General features: G+C 36.7%; 1 protein-coding gene and 1 non-coding gene across 8 annotated transcripts in view; one reads left to right on the top strand and one right to left on the bottom strand.

The window, feature by feature from the left end:
* Ralgapb (Ral GTPase activating protein non-catalytic subunit beta) overlaps positions 1 to 17686 on the top strand; it is a 79320-nt gene that overhangs the window by 6630 nt on the left and 55004 nt on the right. For 4 of the 7 annotated variants that reach the window (XM_010640063.3, XM_010640061.3, XM_010640062.3 and 1 more), the window contains exons 5-10: positions 3071 to 3257; positions 6360 to 6491; positions 13034 to 13212; positions 14525 to 14673; positions 14801 to 15017; positions 17341 to 17376. In XM_010640063.3, the coding sequence (XP_010638365.1) occupies positions 3071 to 3257; positions 6360 to 6491; positions 13034 to 13212; positions 14525 to 14673; positions 14801 to 15017; positions 17341 to 17376 (900 nt within the window). The remainder of the gene's footprint in view (positions 1 to 3070; positions 3258 to 6359; positions 6492 to 13033; positions 13213 to 14524; positions 14674 to 14800; positions 15018 to 17340; positions 17377 to 17686) is intronic. The other 3 variants (XM_010640066.3, XM_010640065.3, XM_010640064.3) reach the window with 1 other exon arrangement.
* On the bottom strand, positions 3672 to 3779 carry LOC117287268. The gene has a single exon (XR_004518502.1). It is a non-coding gene; the product is annotated as a U6 spliceosomal RNA (small nuclear RNA).

Below are 17686 nucleotides of genomic sequence, written 5' to 3'. Positions count from 1 at the left end.
AAGTCATTTGTATTTTCTCCTGCTACTTTATGTATTCCTATCAGTCTTATGTTATTCTTCTTTGCGTCATCTAGGAGTTGTTGGATCCATTTCTCATGATCTCTTATTGTTTTTAAGAGACCTGTCTTTTCATGGTCACTGACTGCAATCTTATCTTCTATATCCGAGAGTCTATCTTCGCATTCTTTTATTCTGTTGCGTACACTTTCAATAGAGTGTTTAATCTCCTGGATATCTGTTTGAATCTGTTTTATGGATTCCATTTCTTTCCTATGTTGGGCGTTTATTTTTTCCATTTCTTTCTTATGCTGGGCCTTCATGGCTTCTATCATGGTCCTGAGCTCATCTATTTTTTTGTCAGTTTCTGCTCTAGAGTCTCGAATCCCGACTTCCATTTTGCTCACTATCTCTATCGTTATCTGGGAATTTATTTCTGTTTTGACTTTTTCTAGAGCCTGATTGATCTGTTTTGTTACTTCCTGTGCTTTGAGTTCAGGGTGTCCTGGCGGTTCACTATCAGCCTTTTCATCCTCATTTGCCCTACTGTTTGCCATTGGTAAACTGGAAGTCTGTCCTTGTGTCTTGCTTCAGTGTTTTCTCATTTTAATTTTTGTTGTCGGACTGTCCTTGGTTTAATCTCTGGATTATCACCCAAATCTTCGTGATATAGTTGCGCCCTAGCTTCTGTGTCTCTAATGACCCACAGACATTCTCATCTTCATAACATCAGAGAAAACAGCTCATCAAATCAACGAAAATGCTTTACCCCAACCAATACAATCAGCAACACATTAAGATCAAGCACAACTTTGACACTGACAACCTGTGGTAGTTACTAGTCTATCACCCTTAAATCATTTGAATTAAATTGAAATCAAGAAGCAGTCCAGAACATGTCTGCAGTGAACAGAATTTCAATACAGTGTATTTACCATTTAATGGCTCAGACAGAGCTAGGATGAAAGACCCCTTATCTCAGTTAGCTGATGGCTGAACCTCATGACGCTGACTGACCTCGGGCTGCAAGGGCCAGATTGAGTTCCCCAACCTTCTGAATGGTTGAACTCCACAACGTTCTATTACAGGTTTCCCACACCCTTTCTTTAAAGATGTTCAAAGTTGGGAACTCAGAAAAATACCCTTGATGACCACCTCTGCCTCTGCAGAGTGGGTCCAAAGACTGGCACAGTCAGGAGGTCTGAGAGTGCGGGGGTGGCGGGGGGTTTAACCTTCCTGGCGCTTGAGCGATGGCGGCTGGGTTGGGAGCTGGCGTGGTTCTCCTTCCCGCAGTGGATCAGGGCCCAGGCTACCTCCTGGTGCTTGAGCAATGGCGGCTGGGATGGGAGCTGGCGTGGTTCTCCTTCCCACGGTGGATCAGGGCCCAGGCCTCATTAGCTATTTTAAAAGCCTACAGTTTCCAGGCTGGAGCCCAGTGTCTGCCTTGTAAGCACAAGGTCCTGAGTTCGATCCCTGGTACCTCCCCGCTAGCCTACAGTTTTATAAAATTTCAGAGTGTATTTTAGTGCTTTGTATGTTAAAGCACAGTGTACATAAACTGTAAATTGATGTTCTACTTCCAGATATTCTAGTTTTTGCTATATACTCTCTTTACTGACACTTGCGGATGTGCAAATGTTGTCACACAGTGCAGTGTCTAGGAAAATATCTAAAAGGAATCATGGAATTAGTTATGGCTTGTTCTAGATGTCTGCCCAAAGTCTCATGTGATCATAGGTGGGGCCTTTCAGAGGTGGCTGGATTTAGAGTGTGTGATGCTGGGATTAAGTGTGTGAAGCTGAGATCAAGGATGTGTGATTACTAAATTAGTCCACTGATGGGTTTCTGTATGGTTTTGGGCATGGATAATGAGAAGGCTCGACCTGCGTATGAGTGCTATGTGCCCTTGAAGGCATGTAGCTTGGATAAAATATAAAGAACAGAAAGAGGGCTGCTGTCTCTTGCTTGCTACTTTACTTGCTGCTTCGGCACTTTCTGTCTTGCTGCTTTCTGCCTGCCATGAACTGTTTCTTTGTGATGCCCCTCTGCTGTGTCACCTTGCCTTAGAGCCAGCAAACTAAGAATTGAAACCTCTACAAACTGTGAGCTAAATAAACCTTTCCTCTTTTAACTTTGGGTGTCAGGTATTTTGTCTCAGCAACAAGAAAAAGTAACTGAGAGAAAATTTTAGCATAGAAAGGAACCCCCAGGTAGGAATCCCCTGTCCAGTAATGACAGTAGTTGGGCAGTCATTGTCTCAACAGCACTCTGCTACTCAATTCCCATGCCAGTGATCTCAGCAGCACAAGGCAGGCAGTTCATCCCCTTCATGGGTTCTTTGTTGTTGGACCTTTGGTTTTGTTCATTTGAAATATGCATCCTTATTACTCTTCCTAGTAGTCCTAACTTGGCCTTTGCGAGCACTGCAGAGTAAAGTGCACTGCTATTACTCGTTCTGGTTCTAGTGCTCGGAAAAGAGGAAGAGCTCTGTTAAGGCTCTTTCATACCCAGCACCAGCCCTTTTGCTTCTTTATTTTTCTCTCTCGAAGGGTTTCTTTCAAACACATGAAGCATTTTATGGCAAACTTGGGAGCTAGGAAGACCTGAGTATTTGTTCTGATTCCTTTCCTTGTTGGCTGCATGAACTCGGTTGATTTGTTTAATCTTCCTGAACCTAAGTTTACTCGTTTTCAAAATGGTATAATTAATTGATAATACATGTTAGAAGTGCCTATTCTGCAAAAATAATGTGAGGATTATGTGAGGCTATGAATATAATCTCTCACATTGAAACTTAACTTGTAGTAATCACTCATCCTCTCCTTTCTCCCTTGTGTACTTGGGTTCCCTTTGCTAGGAGGTTAGATCTTCAGTAAGAACCAGCAAGGCCACTTGAACACTCTGACTTGTTGATGTTGTCTCTGATTTTCTTTATAGGCAGACCTAATAATTAATTTTCATTTTTACTATTGAATATTTATTTGAAAGTCAGTACTTAATATTGCAGGTATTTTAATTTTTGACCAGTTTTTCCAAACTAATGAGTTAAAGATTATTTTCTTTCACTTGTCAGGTGGCATTGCTGAGAATCTGTCAGAGAAATTGATTGGTGTTCTCTTTGAGGTTTGGTTACTAGCTTGTACCCGGTGCTTCCCAACACCTCCTTACTGGAAGACAGCCAAGGAGATGGTGGCTAACTGGAGGCACCACCCAGCAGTGGTGGAGCAGTGGAGCAAAGTCATCTGTGCACTCACTTCCAGGTAGGTGATTGTCTTCCTTCATCACCTGACCTTAGGTAGCTTCTCCCTTACGCTGTGATGTCTGAGATTCATGGCGTGCATTGTGAAAAGCCTTTACTTTAGACATAGAACTGAACCACTTTAACAAAATAGATATAGCGGTTTGGTTAATGCCTGTCTAATCTAAAACCTTTCACAATAATCAAGTATTTTTGAGATGTAGATAAATTCTGTACCCTATCTTCTCCCCAAATTTCACTCTTAATTTTAATTATAAAAATATGCGTGATCATTATTTTGAAGGAAAAACCATAGAAAGATATAACAGGGTTTTTTTAACCAGACATTTTGTTCATATATATTTACATATAATTTTACAGAAGTAGGACTAGAGTATACTTTATAACTAGAGTAGAAAATTTTTTTTTTAAAGAAAAAAATATGGATCACTTCATGAATTTTGTGAGTCATCCTTGCATGGGGACCATGCTAATCTTCTTTGTATTGTTCCAATTTTAGTACACATGCAGCTGAAATGAGTATAGTAGGCAGTTTTTAATAAATTGCCCTTTTAACATTTATATCTATAAACCAATGTTCTGTGAGTAACTCAGGTTTTGTTTTTTCAGTCTTTTCATTTCAACTACATATTTTAATTTGTAACTTGAAAAGGTAAGGATTCCTTTAAAATCACAATTATAATACCATTATCATGCCTTGAAAAGTTGGCAGTTTTTTAATACCAGATAACTAGTGTGCAAATTTCCCTGTACTTTTTCTTTTTATAGTTGATTCCATTGAATAAGAAAGCAGTGTTCAGAAATTGCATTAGTAAACTTTTGTGGTGGTGGGGATTGAACCATAGCCTTTGTACTGAGCTACAATCCTCAGCCCTTACCGTTTATTTATTTTGACATGGTCTTGCTAAGTTGCCCATATTGGGTTTAACTTGCAATCTTCCTGCCTCAGCCTCCCATAGTGCTGGGATTACAGGCATGCTCCACCATTCCTGGCTGCTTGATGTGTTTTAAAAGTCTATTTTAAGCTGTAGGTTCTCATTCATATTTTTTATTTCTTTAGAATTTGTTGTTGAAGAAATGTGGTTGTCTTTTTTTTTTTCACTCCTAGTACTATGTATTTGACCCAGTGCCTCATGTGTGGTAGGCAAACACTCTATCGCTGAGCTGCATCCTTAGGCCTTTTTTTTTTATTTTGAGACAGGATCTTGCTTCAGTGCTGAAGCCAGCCTCAAACTTGTAATCCCTGAGTAGCAGGCATTACACAGCAAGTAGTTGTGCTTATAGGGTGTGCTTTCCACATCTGGCTTGTGTTGTATTATTGAGTATTTCAGGTTCTGAATTTTTTCAGTTACGTTTTTACCATATTTAACATGCTACCCATCCTCTGTTTCTCATTAACTGGTAGCGCCAGAGATGTTATCTGACTTAGGTTTGATTAGGGACAGGGAGAATGGATGGTGGAAACAAGATACTTTTTAGGTAGTGTTTTATATCAGAGGATAGATTTGTCTCAGCTAGTAAGTGTTAGATCTTCAAGGTGGGATACGTGTATGTACCAGTTCTCTATGAAACATATATTTAATATGTATTGTGAACAAATACTAATAAAAATAAAATGTTAGATCATTATCATCATTTAAAAGATGAAGTTTTGGAATTTTTTTTTTTTTTTTCTGGTATGTCATGGGGGAACATCAATGTTCTGAACCTACTTCTTTTTTTTTGGTACTGGGGATCAAACTTGGGACCTTGTGTTTGCAAGACAGGTGGTAGAACCACTGAGTGAAATACCTTTCCCCTGAATCTACTTTTAAGTGATGCTATTGTTTTGATTATAAAAGCAGTGCATACTTAGAAAATTTGGAAGATGTAGAGGAAAGCAGCTCTTTTAAAGGTAATCAATATTAACATTTTAATGTATTTTTCATGTAGTTCCCTTTCTTAAACCAATTTGAGATTATTCTATATACTGTTATCTCCTTTTTTCATCTGATATCTGTTCTTTTCACTTTAACTTATTTTCAAATAATAGTTCAGATTGTATTTTTAATGACTAGTTCCATTATATAATTGAAATTATAAATAATAATTTTTCTGAGGTTTTGATAATTATGTTGTCCCCAGTGTTTTACTTTAGAAATACTATGACATGAATACTTCATACAGATTTTGTATGTATTATGATTATTAAGGTATACCTAGATATAAAATAACTTGAGTCAAAGGGCTTTTAGGTGTTTTAACACTTTTTTTTTTTTTGAGACAGGATCTCGCTGTGTAGTTCAGGCTGCCCTTGAACTTGCAGTGATCTTCCTGCCACAGCCTCCTGAGTGCTGGGATTATAGGTGTGCACCACCATACCTAGGCAATATATTTAGAATATTACAGTTAAGTTATTGAGTTACTTTTATGACACAATATAAAAGTGTACTGTATTCTAAATTTCTTAATATTATATTCTAAATTTCATGTGAAGTTAATTGTTATGAATGAAATATAGTTTATTGATTTGCAGTGGAGTCTTTCAAAAATTACCTTTAAGTTGTACGCAATAGAAGTAGTAAATATTTTAAATATGTTTAAAAAAATCTTTTGATCTATCATGGCTTTCCTCAAGATAGCCTGTCCTACTTTCTCTAGGGTGTTCTTTTACTCTGCTTTTTTCTCTTTTACTCAGCCCGAACTCATTCTATAGATCCAGTTTCTCTCTCACTCTTCACTTTTAGTTTTTCAAATAAACTTTGAAAAAATAATTTTGAATAGCCAAGCCTGGTGGTGCATGCCTATAATCCTAGCACTGAGGATGCTGAGGCAGGAATATTGCCATGAGGCCAGACTGGGCTACAAAGTGAGTTCAAGGCCAGCCTGAACTATATAGCAAGACTCTATCTCAAAAAAATCAACAACAACAACAAAAAATCTTTTGAAAAACAGGAGATCTCTTTCATTTTGTCTGTTATATAAATGACAGTTTTCATATACTTTGTTAATTTAAGTAAGGTATGTATGTTTTCATCTATATTCTCTTAGGTTTTCATGTTTGTACATATTTTTCATTCTGTTAAGAAACAGACTTAATGTTATGCATTTTTTACTTGTTTAGATTGCTACGTTTTACATATGGTCCTTCATTTCCTCCATTTAAAGTTCCTGATGAAGATGCCAGTCTGATTCCTCCAGAAATGGATAATGAGTGTGTTGCACAGACATGGTTTCGATTTTTACATATGCTAAGGTATTGTTGTTTTATTATTTCATGAGCTTTTGACCTAGTAAATTTCATAGAACAGGAACTCTCTGAGTGTGGATGCTAAGCACAATCCATCAGTGGAGCCATTCTAGACAATAGGCACATCTACATTGTGTGCCTCCTGCTGTCCCCATCCCAGCAGGCTTAGGATTTCCTTAGCTGCCCTTGATTTATACTCTTTTGGAATTTGTTCTCTATAATAGATACAGCATTTGTTCTGTTGCTGTTGCTGCAGCTTGGATTACATCTCCTCTAAAACTTTGTCACATTCTGTGGGGTCTGGAGACAGCCCTGTTCCTCCCTGTATTTAGCAATAGTCAGTTTGGCTCCCAGGGTCTTCCTCTAGTATCCCTGCTGTTTAAAATTTCCCTGAGAAGTATACTTTACTATTTCACCAAGGGCTAAATGCTTGCCTTCCTGCTATTCCTTCATAGAAATTCTTCTGTTTAGTTACATCACTTCCTACCTGTACTTCTTCCACCCCTACCCAGTTCTTCCAGGGATCATTGATTCTATTGTAGTGTCCAATAAACTTTTTCCTCTTTTATCTTCTCTTCATGGATGTACTATCTTTTTTTCTTTTGTGTGTTAGTGATTTTAAATTACTCTGCATGACCCTTTTATAAATTAGAACTGTGAACAAATTTCTGTGACTTCTTTTTCTTCTTTAGAGTTGTATTTTTCAGCTTTTAGTGATTTTTAATTTTGAATATCTTTCCTTTGATTATTTCTCTTTTAAAATTAGAAAGTCTTTCTGTGTTCTTTGATCAGACAGCTATGATTTTTTTCCTAGTATTTCCTTTGAAGTATCAAATTCATACACACACACACACACACACACACACACCAGTATCTGTTTTTAGGTCATATATTGCTCCATTAATCTCTTAATTTATTCATTTACCAGATTCACAGTTTTAATTTTGTAATATTTATTTACTTTTTTTTTTTTTTTTGAGACAGGGTCTCACTGTGCACTTCAGATTGCCCTTGTAGTCATAGAGTCCAGACTGACCTCATAGTTCTGGACATCCTTTTGCCTCAGCCTCTTGAGTGCTAGGATTATAGTAATGTGCCACCATGGCTGGCCAATATTTAATGATATTTAGTAGGTCTAGTATCTTCTTCTTTTTCCTTTTCTTAGAATGGTTTTCTCTTCTTGCCTGATTAACATTTCAGATGAATCGATTTGTCATGTTAAAAAATACCATTGGCACTCTGAACCTGTGGATCTCGTATCTATGGATTCAGTTAACCAGGAGTTAAAAGTAATTTGAAAAAAATTACATCTGTACCAAATTTATTCAGACTTTTTTTCCTTGTTATTATTCTTTTGTTTTGTTTTTTTGGTACTGGGGATTAAACTTGGGTCCTTGTGCTTCTGAGGCAGGCAGGAGAACCACTGAGCTAAATCCCCGGCCCTGTTATTATTCTTTTAACAATATAGTATAGCCAGCTGGGCATGGTGGTGTACTCCTATAATCTCAATACTTGGGAAGCTGAAGCAAAAGGATCTCTGTGAGTTTGAAGCCATCCTGGGCTACATAGCAAGTTCAAGGCCATCCTCAACTGCATAGTGAGACCTTCCTTGTCTCAAAAACAAACAAGCACAAAAAACCACAGTATAACAACTATTTACCTAGCATTCACATTTTGTTAGGTATTACAAATAATCCAGGAATTATTTACAATGTCAAAAAAAAAAAGGAGATGATTTAAACTATACAGGAGGATTTGCACAGGTTATACATAAATACTACATCATTTAACATAGGAGATTTGAGCATCCACAGATTTTGGTATCTGTAGGGAAGGGGGATCCTGAAACCAATGCCTTGTAGACACCAAGGCACAACTGTCAAAGCAAATAAAAAACCGTCTTAAAGCCTTGGGGTTTGGATTGTGTATTAATAAGGGTTAGGAGGGCTGGGAATGTAGCTCAGTGGCACCACGCCTTGCAGAACCTTGCAAGGTTCTGAGTTCGATTCCCAGTACTACCCCACCCACAAATAAATAAATATGGGTAAGGAAAATTTCCTGCTTTGGCCAGTGAACCCAAAAGTGATGAAGTTGGGGTGGGGGATGAAACCTGGGCTGGTAGAGGCTCTGCTGTCTTTAACACATAACTCCATTGGTGACTCAACATTATGAGCAGGAGCCTCTGTATCTAACTAGTAGATGGGGAAGAGAGAGCAAGAAAATTGTGTAGGAAGATTTTATGGACCAAGGTGGTAAAGTGATGTAAGTTACTGCTACATACATTCCGTTGGCCAGAACATACGCCACACTTAATTGGAAGAGAATACAGAAAAGGAAAAGGAAAAGTGGTGAACGACTAGTTTAACTCTCCAAAAGATGAGAATTAAGCCTTTACATTTAGGAAAACTTGATAATATGTTATATTTAGTCTGCTTTCCTAAAGCATATATTTTTCTTCAGAATTTTTTGTTTGTTTGTTTTGTTTTGTTTTGTTTTTGGTTTTTCGAGATAGGGTCTCACTATGTAGTTGAGACTGACCTGGAACTCACTATATATAGCTCAGGCTGGTCTAGAACTCACAGCAATCCTCCTGCCTCAGCCTCCCCAGTGCTGAGATTACAGGCATGCGCCACCACGCCTGACTCTATAATCTGTTTATTAAAAGCTTTCCTTTTTTTTGTTGTTACTGGATGTCTTAATTACTTTTCTCATTGGTGAGACAAAATACCCAATATCTGAAGTAAAGGAAGAAAAGTTTATTTTGGCTCTCAATTTGTAGAGGTCTCAGTCCATAATTGGCTGGCATAAAAGGCAGGGTGGCACAGCAGAGTGAGCAGGAGGCAGCAGAAGATAAGCAGGAGAAACAGAAGCAGCAGCAGCCCTGTTTCTGTCACTTATATTCTACCCTCAGGATTGGTAACACTCACACCCAAGGTGGGGCGGCCTTAATCCTAGCATCACACACTTAATCCCAGCATCACACATCCTATATCAGGCCACTTCCAAAAAGAAAAGCCTGCTGCCTATGACTGCTTGAGGCTTTAGGAAGACATCTAGATACAAGCCATAATACTGGGGATTGAACTTGGGTCATTGTTCATGAACTCTACCACTGAACTACACTCTTCATCCCCTTTTTAAAATCTTATATATCTTTTTTTGTCTTGTTTTTTGAGACAGCGTCTCTCTATGTAGTTCAGGCTGGCCTTGAACTCACTATGTAGTCTAAGCTGACAGTCCTCCTGACTCGGCTTCCTGAGAGCTAGGATTTCAGGATTGTACTGCCATGTCCAGCTTAGACTCTTATGTGTTTATAGAAGTGTTTTGTAGTTTTCTTTACAAAGATTTGCATATTTCCTTTATTGCTGATTTTGTGAAAAGCTTTTTTGTGCTATTATATTTCCTAGATGGCTGTTGCTGCTGTAAGGAACATTTTTACTTTTATATATCATGTGATCATTTAAAAGAGCTAGAGTATTTATTTTCTAACTGGCTATTGCTGCTGTAAAGAATATTTTTACTTTTGTATATCATATGTGGGCTCTCAGATTTTACAAATTATTCTGAGATTTCTAGATATAATCAACACATATTTTCACATAAGTATTATATTTCTTTTCTAACAGTTTATACTAGAACATGTAGTATTTAATCCAAAGGGTTTTGGATACAGTAGGACCTAGGTATGAGTTGTACTGTGTTTTTCTTTGTGAACTTGATTAAGTAATTTAGTCTGTCTGTGCCTTTCTGATTTACAAAGTGGGAATAATGTTGTATCTATCTTGTAAGAATTGAAAAAGGAATGTAAAATAGTATAATGCCTTGAACACAGTAGCTTGAAAATCACTATTACTGTTATAATTATTTTATTATAATTTCATGTACTTGTCAGACCTTCTAGAACACTGTTGAATTAAAATGATACTTTGAATCTACAATTTGGTAACATTAAAAGGATAACAAAACTTCCTATTATCTTTTTGTTTGTTTTTGTTTTTTTGGTACCAGGGATCGAACTTGGTTCCTTAAGTGTTTGAAATAAATGACTAAAACTCTAGTCCTGGAATTTTTTTTAGAGTTGGTTCTTGGATAATCTTTTCTCCTTCTTCACTCTTAGTTGATCTCTCAGGCTTTGTGTTTCTTCTTGACCTAACTTGTGTCTTATAGTCAGGATGCTTTTGATGGTAGAGAATAGGAACCTACTTAAGCAAATGCTGGTAAATAGGAGAGATTAGTTTGTGTTGACTGGGATCTCAGTAGCGGTGAGCAGCCAGTCCTCATGTCAGGGAAGGATCAAGCCAGTCTCAGGACAAGCCATTCTGTCATTTCTCTCTTTTAAATTTTTTCTTTCCCCTGTGCATTATATACTATTTTCCTTTATCAGACTTCTCCCCGGAATCCTGTTTCCCACTGTTTTTGAAGGGCACTTGCAACTCCATGGTAAATGGAAGTGGTTTAAAGAGTGATGTTACTGTGTGACCTCAACTCTGGCCCTTTAAGTTCAATTCTTTCTCTTTGTTCAGATTTCATAAGAATTAAATTGGATCAAATTATTTTTGTTAATTAGGCTATACTATTTGTAGGTCTCTCTCAGACCTCTTGATAGACTCCTTTTGGGCAGGTTTTTACCTCCTTGCTTAAATGAGCTAGCTGTGAGTGGGTAGAAAGCAGGTCTGTGAGGCTTATTGAGAAGGGGCAGCTGTGGTCGTTGACAGATTTCCTGGGAAGAGGGCTGAATATGATGGTGAGATAGGCATCAGAATTGTCTAGTATGCTTTTTCTTTTTTTTTCCGGAAAAACAAAACAAAAACGTGTTTCCCATTTTTTTTCTTTTTTGTTTATGTTTTTGAGACAGGGTTTTGGTATATAGTTCAGACTGGCCTTGAACTTACTATGTAGCCCAGGCTGGCCTTGATCTCACGGTGGTTGTCCTGTCTCAGCCTCCTGAGTGCTGGGATTACAGGTGTGTGCCACAATGCCGGCTCCCCACTGATTTCACTAGTACTCTCAAATGTTTGCTCCTGGACTTGTTTGTGTATCACCCACTTGTCTGTTAGGCCCCAATCTGAGATTCTATTTCAGTAAATGTAGGTAGTCTGAACCTGTAAAAGGTCCCTAAATGTACTGGGTGTGGTGGCACAGGCTCCTGTCTCAAAGAACAGAACAAAACAAAACAAAGCAAAAGGTCCCTCAATGAGTAGGGCACACAGGAGATCAGGAGCTATGGAAATGGAGTTTTTTAATCCATAACCATTGTTACCCATTCTCATTTCAGAGTTGTTTTTTTTTTTTTTTTTTTTTTTTTTTTTTTTTTTTTTTTTTTTTTTTTTTTTTTTTTTTTTTTTTTTTTTTAAATCTGCTCTCCGATTGTTTGGATGCCTATGAAATCATTTCTGATTTATATCTGGAAGAGCTTTATAAGTGTTTCTCTTCCTAGTTTTTAGTAACTGAAAAACATGAATTTAACAGTTAAAAAAGTTACACCTCTGTTGGACTGAGGTATAGTCCATTTCAACCGTACAACCTGTTTTTATAATTTCTAAACAAATGAACTACAACTCTCAGCAGGCAGTGCTGCTAGAGACTTTTTACCTCCTGTGCTTCCCATGATGGATTCTAGTTCTGTGACATGGTGTGCTACCTCTAGCAGCCCATTTTCTATACAAGCACACGTTACCCTTTCCCACTGTAGTTAACTTGAAATTAAGAATCTTTTGGGGCCAGGAATTTAGCTCAGTAGTTCCACTGCCTGCCTCTCAAGTGCAAGGTCCTGAGTTCAATCCCCGGTATCAAAAAAAAAGAAAAGTTTTGGGCCAGGGATTTAGCTCAGTGGTTCCAGCGCCTGCCTTGGAGTTCAATTCCTGGTACCAAAAGAAAAAGAGAACTTCTGGTGGGTGGAAGAAGAGTTTTCAAGGGCCAGAGTATGTGTAAACTACTGATTTCTACTTCTCATCCTAGTTCTTTTGCCTTGTAATTAGTGAAAATTCTTTACACTACTTATAAGTTACCAGTTGTACTTTGAGTTGGAGAACCTATTTAATCAACCACTAAACAGACCATTTCAAGTGGAAAGCTTTTTTTAATGCAAATGTTTGTACCTAAAATATAAATCAAACCCCATTACATTATTTTGAAATGTATGCTGTGGTACATGTATATATGTGGGTATATGTAAAATTATATAGTGATCTTGATTTTCATATTTTTTAAAAATTGAAAATGTTAACATAAAATCTTTGCCTTGAGGCTCTTTTTGAAACTTTTCCATTCCATTGCTTAATTCCAAACATGTTAAACATCCATATGTACTAAAACCTTCTAGTTTTATTTTCACTCTCATTCTGTGGGTAAAATAAGTTCATGTAAAAAAGTTGCACCTTTTCTATAGAGAAGTGTTCATGTCTGAGCCCTCAACTCTAATGAAATATAGATCAGTTGGCTCTCTGAATTAAAGAAATAGGCACATATAGCCCTGTTCTTATATTGGTTTGCATGCATTTTATAGAAATTTCTAATTGTGTAATTAATTTTTTTCTCTTTCTTAATAGTAATCCTGTGGATTTGAGTAATCCAGCCATTATAAGCTCTACTCCCAAATTTCAGGAACAGTTCTTAAATGTGAGCGGAATGCCACAAGAATTGAATCAGTATCCCTGCCTTAAACATCTGCCTCAAATATTTTTTCGTGCCATGCGTGGAATCAGCTGTCTGGTGGATGCATTCTTAGGTGAATTTTGTGTATGTTGCTAGATGTTTGAAGAGCCTGCATTTAGATAACCTTTGAATATAATTCTAGAAGAAATTATGAAAGCCCAAAGGAAAAGAGAAATAGATTTGATGACAGGTAACAAACTAGGAAAGATAATTTGCAACAAATATAATAGAGATTATTATGTCTTTATATAAATAGATCAAACAATATGCTAAGAAAAAATATATTAATAAAAGGACCAAGAGTACAAATAAATAATTTGCAGAAAAAGTACACATTTTTATTATCCAAGAAAATACAGATTATAATGCATTAAAGACTATTCTTATGTGTATCATTGGAAAGTAAATTATACCTTATGTAAACCACTGTTTCAAAAGATTTTTTCACACTTTAGACATATGAGAGGAAGCAGTGGTATTTAGTATCTATTTGTCTCTGTCTGTCTTTTGATCACTTGGTCAATCGTACTGAGGAATGAACTCAGGGAATGATGAGCTGTATTCCCAACCATTTTACAAATTTATTTTGAGACAAGGTCTCTAAGTTGCTGGCCTTGAATTTATAATCTTCCTGCCTCACTATCCTGAGTAACTGGGATTACAGGTGTGTGCCACTATGCCTGCAGTGGCTGTTGTTTTCTAAAACATTTGTGGTTGTTTATGTATTATGTAGCAAATATATTAAGTCTGATTGTCTGCCATATAACAACCAAAAATCCCAATATGAAATCAGGACTAGGCAGTACAGGGCTGCTGTAGTAGTTCTGTCCCTGTGAGGGATAAAAAGCTTTTCTGTCTGGTGGTTCTGCATCCTTTGTGCACTGCCTGCTAGGCTGTGATGGTTGAATTTTCACTGTCCTGTCCAGTAGTTAGAAAAGAAGGAGAGTCTATACCTGATTGTCCTTTTAAGATTTCTTAGAAGACCTGCCCAGCAATCACATATGTTTCTGTGGTTAGCAAATGGCCGTATCTAGTTGCAAGAGAAGAATGAAAATGTAGTTATTTGTTGTGGGTAGCTGCGTTCAGCTAAAATGTGTGTTGTAGTACATAGATAAAAATGGTAAGTGGATATTGGGAGGAGACAAGTGGTCTGCTATATTATGTCCCAGTCCTTCAAAAGTATTGCATGTAGAACATTTTCTGGTCAAATAGGGTTTTTTTTGTTTGTTTGTTGGTTGGTTTTTTGTTTCGTTTTTGGTTGTGCTGGGAATTAAACCCAGGACATTGCCCAGTCTAGACAACTGCTGTATCACTGAGCTCCAACCCTAACCCCAATCATGTATTTGAACTGTGAAGAATAACTTCATCTTTCTTTTTTCCTTAAGGCATTTCTAGACCCCGGTCAGACAGTGCTCCTCCAACACCCGTAAATAGATTAAGTATGCCTCAAAGCACTGCGGTCAATACTACCCCACCACACAACCGGAGGCACCGGGCTGTTACTGTGAATAAGGCCACCATGAAGACAAGCACAGTAAGAACTTTCATTGCCATAGTTAGACTGTATAAAGTTGGCTTTTAAAATTTTTTTAGAAAGAAAGGTCTTTCTGTTTTCTGAGGCCTTTCATGGGTGTGGTTGTACTTTTGTGCTGTTCTAATAGGTTAGTACTGCTCACACCTCTAAAGTCCAGCACCAGAGCTCCTCAACCTCTCCTCTGTCAAGTCCAAATCAGACAAGTTCAGAACCGCGGCCACTGCCTGCCCCTCGAAGACCAAAGGTTAACAGCATCTTGAATCTCTTCGGATCATGGTTATTTGATGCAGCATTTGTTCACTGTAAACTTCATAATGGGATAAACAGAGACAGCAGCATGACTGGTAAATATTGCTCAAGAAATATATTATCATTTTCTTCCTTTTCTTTTTTTCCCCCTCTTAATCTTTCCTACCTGCAAGATTAATTTGTATTGTAAAAAGCTCTTTCTCACCAAGCAGTGTCTCATGCTTAACCCCTTCCAGCTGAAGTAAAAGAAACTTTGGAAGTTTTCCTACTTATCGTTTTAATGTATATTCTATGAGGTTTGGCCCTTTGTCTGATTTTATTAGACATACTTCAGGTTAGCCCCTTTTCGTTGAATCAAATTCCTTTCAGTAGGTGACCTGGAAGTTCCCTTCATGTCAGCCAGGGTAATGATACTTACATGAAGAATTAAAGATTGTGACTGGAAATGTATCCAGAGAGGTGTTTAGATTTTTGACAGCTTTTTGATCATTGGTACATGTATATATGAATAGTTGTCTGCTTCCCAGTAGTCTCTAACCACTCAGGTTTTAGTCTAGAGAACTTTCTTTCAAGGAAACACTTTGAAAATATCATTTGCACAAGGTGTGGTGGCACATGCCTGTAATCCCAGCACTCAGGAGGCTGAGGCAGGATCACTGTGAGTTCGAGACCAGGCTGGGCTACTTAATAAATTCTAGGTCAATCTCAATTACATTGTGAGACACTGTCTCAAAAATAAAGAGAGAAAATATCATTTGCTTTGTAACTTAATAAGATTGGTAGAAGATTAATAACTCTTCATTTAGATTTTATTATAGAAATGAAGCTGTTTACATAAAATTTGATATATTATTTTCATCTGACCACTGTACTTGGAGATGGTGACATAGGATACAGAATGTAAGGATGGATAGTACAGAATGTTTTGAATATTTATGGTATGTTTTGAACAGTTGAATAATAATAATAATAATGACTGACTTTTTTGAGGTGCTATTACTATTAGCCAGGCACTAATGATTGTGCATTCATGAATGTATTGATTGTTTGGTAAGAAAGCATTTTTCTACTGGAGTTGGGAATAGATTGAGGTTAAAAAAAAAAAAAGTCTGATTGCATTAGTTCTTTGCATTTCTAGGGAGAATATTAGTTCCAGGGGTAAATTAATATGGCCAGAGTATGTCCATTTTCTCTCAGAAATGCCTTTATAGGTATTATGTATAATGTGCCAAGATGAATGTCTTATGTCTGTGATTATTACATACACAGAATTATTTTGGATATTCTTATGACTCTAGAAAAGTTACAAATGTAAAGATTTTCAGGAATATAATTTGAGATTGTGTAGGTTTAGGAATTCCTTTGCTTACTTTATTTTATTCAAATTTTGATACTTTAATTTCTACCATTTCCATGTCATTTTATTCATAAGTTTGAAAGTAGTGCTTACTTATGGTTAAATTAATGTGCTTACAATGTCTAAGTGAAAAAAATTTTAAGACTACTTTCAAGTTATATTTTCTTTGTGTTCATGTACTTTATATTTTGAATTTCTGAATCATGTTTATTAATTTTCTAGAGTGAGTTAGTCATTTTTATATTTTTAAAGGTATAATTCTTATAATGTAGCTTTGGACTACAGAACAGCTATCCCCGAAATCCTTGAATCTAGCATGGCTAGCCTGCTGCTTTGTTGGTGGGCTTGCTTAGAGGGAACTTACAGAGATTTCTATCTCTAGGGAGTTTGTAACAGCTTTTCTCACCCTCTTACACCAGAAGATAGAAACCAAAGTTCAGATCATATGTGAGTAATATCTTTTAACTCGTCATTTTCCCTGGTGGGGAAAGGATAGAAGCACTTCTCTTCACTGTTTTTGGAGATGATAAAGGCTGTTACAATTATCCAGGAGATAAGAAGTGTCCACATGCTGTAAGGGTTTGTGAGCGCTGCTATGATCCAGTCTTGAAGGGGGGCGTGTTACACTGTTTTCTTAGTACTGGCTGTCATCAAGGAATTCTGCCATGCAGTTCACCTTTAACTTAAGTTTGCTTCCTTGAACTGGTTAGCTTTCAGTTTATGTGACAGTATACTGGACTTTGTGAAAATAACATTGAGCTGGGAAGGGTTAATGAACTAAAATTTTTAATGCACGTTATAGGCAGTTCAAAACCTCAATTTCTGTAGTTGTGTAATTTTCTTTGTTCATTGTTTTGCATGATAAAAAAAAATCATAATTTTGGACCTGAATGCACAGTTTCCTATGTTTTTGAACTAGCTTGTGGTATCGTAAAGTTTTAAATTTAACCTTTAAAAAGCTAAAAAGCTTTTAATTTGTTGTAAAATTTCACCATCTTTAAAGTATTTTATGATTACTGCTGTCCTTTGATTTGTTTCCATTTATTTCTATTATCTTGCAGCATCTTTTATCCAAATTCTTCTTTCTTATAAATCTTGTAAGTAGGAACCAGAAGCTTCTCCTTAATTGCAGTCATGTTTTTATTTTTTTCATAATTCCATTAAAATTTTTGATTGTCATTGTCTCTTGTAGTTTTTGCACTTGGGAAGAAAAATACTTTTCTGTGTTTTGAATGGGGAAGATTGTTGGCAAAAGCAAATTAATCTGCCTGAATCAGTCCCATTATTTCTTGTATACTAGTCTGGTCATGTCATGAATTCCAGGACTTTGCACTAACTGTGTTTTGGCTTTTTTTTTTTTTTTTTTTTTTTTTTTTTTTTTTTGGACAAGGTTGGCTAAGGGTTTAT

This window comes from Fukomys damarensis, unplaced genomic scaffold (assembly GCF_012274545.1).
Source record: "Fukomys damarensis isolate Sample0158 unplaced genomic scaffold, DMR_v1.0_HiC HiC_scaffold_22, whole genome shotgun sequence".
NCBI classification, from domain to species: domain Eukaryota; kingdom Metazoa; phylum Chordata; class Mammalia; order Rodentia; family Bathyergidae; genus Fukomys; species Fukomys damarensis.
This window is presented reverse-complemented; position numbering and strand designations above follow the sequence as displayed.